The 6,096-nt window shown below is 56.0% G+C and overlaps 1 protein-coding gene across 2 annotated transcripts; it reads left to right on the forward strand.

Moving 5' to 3' along the window:
• Positions 1–750: 750 nt before the first annotated feature.
• Positions 751–5,474, forward strand: MOGS (mannosyl-oligosaccharide glucosidase). Of its 2 annotated transcripts, none has more exons than XM_053458010.1 (5): positions 751–811; positions 2,452–2,769; positions 2,857–3,074; positions 3,163–3,341; positions 3,412–5,474. In XM_053458010.1, the coding sequence occupies exons 2-5, from the start codon at positions 2,460–2,462 to the stop codon at positions 5,162–5,164; spliced, it is 2,460 nt and encodes an 819-aa protein (XP_053313985.1). In that variant the 5' UTR covers positions 751–811; positions 2,452–2,459; the 3' UTR covers positions 5,165–5,474. The 2 variants fall into 2 exon arrangements, with proteins under 2 accessions (XP_053313985.1, XP_053313986.1); XM_053458011.1 differs by lacking the exon at positions 751–811 and adding an exon at positions 820–854.
• The last annotated feature ends 622 nt before the right edge of the window (positions 5,475–6,096 follow it).

The raw sequence follows: 6,096 nt of genomic DNA on the forward strand, positions 1-6,096 counted from the left end.
CTGCCCCCCACACGGAGCCCGGGTGCGCTTCCTGCAGCCGGAAGCAGCTTAAGTAGTACCAGGTTACAGGCCCCGTCTGCACAAGGAGGCCAAAGGGGCAGCGGGTATCTTAAAGGGAAGGACTAGCCCCCAAAATGGTATAGTAGTGGACAGGGACAAAGATGACGTCATGCGATGCGGGTGAGGTCATACGTGACACTCCCTCCCCTCAGTACCATCTTAGCATGAAGACCATCAGAATAAATGCCTCTGTGTAAAGATAGATGGACCCACACTAGTCACAGAAGTGGGTATAAAGACGGCTGCCCCCCTACCAGTAATAAATGAGGGTATAAAGATGGCTGCCCCCCTACCAGTAATCAATGAGTATAAAGATGGCTGCCCCCTACAGTAATGAATGAGGGTATTAAGATGGCTGCCACCTACAAGTAATAAATGAGGGTATAAAGATGGCTGCCCCATTGCAGGTAAAAGGTGGCGGTATAAAAATGGTTAACCCTTTACCGGAGACGGGTGGGGAGACAGTGACCGGAGATGGGTGGGGTTACAGAGGCGGTGACCGGAGATGGGTGGGGTTATCCAGACGGTTAGGGTCACCGGGCGGCGATAGCACCCGAAGCAGATAACTTTGGACTCGCGCGTTCTGGGGGTTTAGATCTCGGCTTATCTTAATACGAATACGTGTCTCTGGGAGCCACGCCTTCATCTTCAGCCAATCACAGAATGCACATTAGAGCGAGGCTTGGTACGCACAGCTTCGGGACGGCTAGTTATTGGCTGGCAGGTATTTCCTAAACGAAACCGGTAGCAGGTATGAGAACCGAGCATTTCAGAAGGTTTCCTCGGCATTGGTGGTAAATATTCTGGTCATGTGATAGTAGGGGGCATGTGGGTGATGGATTGCCCCATGTAGAGCCGGCCCCTGTATAATGTATAGATAAATCAGGGACCGGCCCCCTGTATAATGTATAGATAAATCAGTGACCGGCCCCTGTATAATGTATAGATAAATCAGCGACCGGCCCCTGTATAATGTATAGATAAATCAGCGACCGGCCCCTGTATAATGTATAGATAAATCAGTGACCGGCCCCTGGATAATGTATAGATAAATCAGTGACCGGCCCCTGTATAATGTATAGATAAATCAGTGACCGGCCCCTGTATAATGTATAGATAAATCAGTGACCGGCCCCTGTATAATGTATAGTTAAATCAGTGACCGGCCCCCTGTATAATGTATAGATAAATCAGTGACCGGCCCCCTGTATAATGTATAGATAAATCAGTGACCGCTCCCCTGTTTAATGTATAGATAAATCAGTGACCGGCCCCTGTATAATGTATAGATAAATCAGTGACCGCTCCCCTGTTTAATGTATAGATAAATCAGTGACCGGCCCCCTGTATAATGTATAGATAAATCAGTGACCGCTCCCCTGTTTAATGTATAGATAAATCAGTGACCGGCCCCTGTATAATGTATAGTTAAATCAGGGACCGGCCCCCTGTATAATGTATAGATAAATCAGGGCCGGCCTCTTGTATAATGTATAGATAAATCAGTGACCGGCCCCCTGTATAATGTATAGATAAATCAGTGGCCGGCCCCTGTATAATGTATAGATAAATCAGTGACCGGCCCCCTGTATAATGTATAGATAAATCAGTGACCGGCCCCCTGTATAATGTATAGATAAATCAGTGACCGGCCCCTGGATAATGTATAGATAAATCAGTGACCGGCCCCTGGATAATGTATAGATAAATCAGGGACCGGCCCCCTGTATAATGTATAGATAAATCAGTGACCGGCCCCTGTATAATGTATAGATAAATCAGTGACCGGCCCCCTGTATAATGTATAGATAAATCAGTGACCGGCCCCCTGTATAATGTATAGATAAATCAGTGACCGGCCCCTGTATAATGTATAAATAAATCAGTGACCGGCCCCCTGTATAATGTATAGATAAATCAGTGACCGGCCCCTGTATAATGTATAGATAAATCAGTGACCGACCCCCTGTATAATGTATAGATAAATCAGTGACCGGCCCCCTGTATAATGTATAGATAAATCAGTGACCGGCCCCCTGTATAATGTATAGATAAATCAGTGACCGGCCCCTGGATAATGTATAGATAAATCAGTGACCGGCCCCCTGTATAATGTATAGATAAATCAGTGACCGGCCTCTGTATAATGTATAGATAAATCAGTGACCGGCCCCCTGTATAATGTATAGATAAATCAGTGACCGGCCCCTGTATAATGTATAGATAAATCAGTGAGCCGGCCCCTGTATAATGTATAGATAAATCAGTGAGCCGGCCCCTGTATAATGTATGGATAAATCAGTGGCCGGCCCCCTGTATAATGTATAGATAAATCAGCGAGCTGGCCCCCTGTATAATGTATCTCTCATGCAGCTCTTTCCGTGTCCTTAGCGTGTAGCATGACCCGGGAGCGAAGACGCCACGTTGGGGGCGACCCCCGTCCTTGTTCTTCTCCCCGGAAGGCTGCGCCCCCCCCGCGAGGATGGAGCGGCGTGGTAGTGGTGGCCGCGCTGTGCTGCGCCGTGGCTGTTGGCGCGTATGGGTACGGGGGCTACGTGAGGTGGAGGCGGGCTCTCCGGGTCGTGACCCCTCACCCCGCACCGCCCGTCATCGCCCCGGACACCCGCCCCCCGGCCACGTTTTGGGGCTCGTACCGGCCGCAGGTTTACTTCGGGATGAAGACTCGGAGTCCTCGCTCGGTGGTCACAGGTACGGGGGGGATGCGAGAATCCTCCCTTAACCCTTTGTGTCCAGCTGCCCCTCCCCCGCCCGGCGTGACGCACATCTCTCTTGCAGGCGTGATGTGGATGGCGCAGTCGGGGCCCGCGGCCCTGCGGCACACGTGTGAACAGAGCGACGGGCTGCCCCGCTACGGGTGGCTCCTGCACGACGGGGTGAATTTCGGGGTCCAGGAGGTCAGGGATCGCGGCTTCACGCTGACCACGGAGTTCGTCAAGAGGCCGGGGGGAGACCACGGAGGAGACTGGAGCTGGAGGGTGACCGTGGCTCCTCAGGTTAGTGGGGCCCCTGCTGTCTCGTCCCCAGTGGCCGCCCGTCCACGGTGTGTCTCACGTGGGGCTGCCTCTTTCTCTCGCCCCGCAGGCTTCGGCCCCCGCCGGACAGCTGGTCTCCCTCCTGTTTTACGTTGCCACGGATGGCCAGGGAGAGCTGACTCCACACGTGGAGGCGAACGGGCGTCTGAGCCGCGTGACGGGAACCTCCGAGGAGCTGGGAGGATTCACGGTGCGCTTCCCCGCGCCGGCCCCCGGGGGCCACGCCAGGTACGCCAGCGCCACTCGCTTGCCGCCCCTCCCCCCCTCCTTCACGCTAACGTTTGGCTTCTCTTCTCAGCTATAACCACCTGTCCACGGCTTGTGGCGGCCTCCACATGCTGACCGACGTGGTGCGCCGCAGCCTGCGAGACGGCTTCACTCACCCCGCGGCGGCTGGGGGTCCCTCCGGCGCCAACAAGAAACGCTACTTTGGCCTGGACACGTACCGGCCCCCGCCTGGCCCACAGCCGGCCCCCACTCACTCCCGCTTTGTGGTTCACCAAGTGACCTTTCAGCTGCCCTTCCACGCCGAGGTCCTGTTTGAGTCGGACAGTGTTGTCCAGCGCCCGGGGCCCCTGGCCGGAGAGGCTCTGAGCCGCGAGCTGGAGAGACACCGCGCCGCCATGGAGGGGCGCTTCCAACGCACCTTTCAGCTGGAGGAGAAAGGATTTGCCCCGGAGCAGGTTGCCTTCGCCAAAGCTGCCCTGTCCAACATGGTGGGGGGGATGGGCTACTTCTACGGCCACTCGGTGGTCCAGTCCCTCTACAATCCGGAGCCCGTCCTCTACCCCCCGGCGCCCCTCTACACGGCCGTGCCTTCTCGCTCCTTCTTCCCGCGCGGCTTCCTGTGGGACGAGGGCTTCCACCTGATGCTCATCGCCCGCTGGGACCCGGCCCTCGCCTGGCAGTCCCTGGGCCACTGGTTGGACCTGATGAACGCCGATGGTTGGATCCCACGGGAGCAGATCCTGGGGCCCGAAGCTCGCAGCAAAGTGCCCGATGAGTTCGTGGTCCAGCGCGATGAGAACGCCAACCCCCCGACCCTGTTCCTGGCCCTGAGCCAGCTGCTGGCCACGCCGGACTCCTCGGGGGAGGGGGCCGCCTTCCTGCGCAGAGCATTTCCCCGCCTCAAAACCTGGTACGATTGGTTCAACACGACGCAGGCCGGGCCCCTCCCCCACACGTACCGCTGGCGGGGCAGAGACACGGACCCTCTCCGCTTCCTCAACCCGAAAACCCTGACCTCCGGCCTGGACGACTATCCGCGTGCCTCCCACCCGTCGGAGGACGAGAGGCACGTGGACCTGCGCTGCTGGATGGCTCTGGCGTCTCGGGTCATGGCGGATATCTCCGAGCTGCTGGGGGAAGACGGCGGTCTGTACCGCGAGACAGAGCGGGCACTCACGGACAACGCGCTGCTCGACCGCCTGCACTGGTCACAGAGGCTGGGGGCGTACGCGGACTACGGAAACCACACGCAGAACGTGGCACTGGAGTGGGAGAGACCGCGGCCGCTTCCCGGCCAGGACCCCCGCGCCCTCCCGCCCCCGAGGCTGGTCCGGGTGGTGAAGAAGCCCCCAAGGCTGCAGTTCGTGGGCTCTCTGGGATACGTGTCTCTGTTCCCCTTCCTCCTCCAGGTTCTGGCTCCTGATTGGCCGCGTCTCGGCCGCCTGCTCGACCAATTAGGAGACGCCGACCAGCTGTGGACCCCCTACGGCCTCCGCTCGCTGGCCAAGAGCAGCCCCCTATACATGCAGCGCAACACCGAGCATGACGCCCCCTACTGGCGTGGCCCCATCTGGATGAACATGAACTACCTGGCCGTTCGGGCCCTGCACGCGTACTCCCGCCTGGAGGGCCCCTACCGGCAGAGGGCCAGGGATCTGTACCGGGAGCTGCGGGAGAACCTGCTGGCCAACCTGTACCGGCAGTACCGAGACACGGGCTTCCTGTGGGAGCAGTACCACGACGAGACGGGCCGGGGCCAGGGCTGCTACCCCTTCACGGGCTGGTCCTCCCTCATCGTCCTGGTCATGGCGGAGCAGTACTGAGGGGGCGGGGCATGGGGGCGCGATGCGACAAATGATTGGCGGTTTGAGGGGAGATGTGTTTTAAAGGGCAGTGTCCCCCGAAGCATGGAAAGGCTTAAAAGGTGGGGCTCAGGGAGTCTGAGGTGGGGAGAGAAGGTGGAGCTCAGGGAGCAGGGGGTGGGTCCACGATACATTAACCCTTGTCAGAACATTTTAAAGTCCACAATGCGGTTGTTATGGGTCTCCACTGTACATGTGACTTATTAACGCTTTCCCTGCTGTGCAGGATGTGATCACCCTCCCCCGGCCAATAAAATACTTTGTGACAAAACTGCTTCCTTGCTCTGAACGCCATGCTGATTGGTACTGCTGAGATTAACTCCTCCTCTGCCAACCCCACCAGTGCTGTATCTATATATATATATATATATATACGATAAATAACCCCCTGCGCTGTATATACGGTAATATAACCTCCTGCGCTGTATATACGGTAATATAACCTCCTGCGCTGTATATACGGTAACATAACCTCCGGCGCTGTATATACGGTAACATAACCTCCGTCGCTGTATATACTGTGATATAACCTCCGGCGCTGTATATACGGTAACATAACCTCCTGCGCTGTATATACGGTAACATAACCTCCTGCGCTGTATATACGGTAACATAACCTCCGGCGCTGTATATACGGTAACATAACCTCCGTCGCTGTATATACTGTGATATAACCTCCGGTGCTGTATATACGGTAACATAACCTCCTGCGCTGTATATACGGTAACATAACCTCTGGCACTCTATATACGGTAACATAACCTCCTGCGCTGTATATACGGTAATATAACCGCCGGCGCTGTATATACGGTAACATAACCTCCTGCGCTGTATATACGGTTATATAACCGCCGGCGCTGTATATACGGTAACATAACCTCCGTCGCTGTATA

Source organism: Spea bombifrons, chromosome 1, assembly GCF_027358695.1.
Source record: "Spea bombifrons isolate aSpeBom1 chromosome 1, aSpeBom1.2.pri, whole genome shotgun sequence".
Classification (NCBI taxonomy): Eukaryota; Metazoa; Chordata; class Amphibia; order Anura; family Pelobatidae; genus Spea; species Spea bombifrons.

Bases quoted from the DNA above. Each gene is read 5' to 3' on its own strand.
- MOGS (XM_053458010.1), top strand. From the start codon at position 2,460: ATGACCCGGGAGCGAAGACGCCACGTTGGGGGCGACCCCCGTCCTTGT. The intron at 2,770-2,856 runs GTACGGGGGGGA...TCTCTCTTGCAG, and splicing joins TCCTCGCTCGGTGGTCACAG to GCGTGATGTGGATGGCGCAG. The intron at 3,075-3,162 runs GTTAGTGGGGCC...CTCGCCCCGCAG, and splicing joins GGGTGACCGTGGCTCCTCAG to GCTTCGGCCCCCGCCGGACA.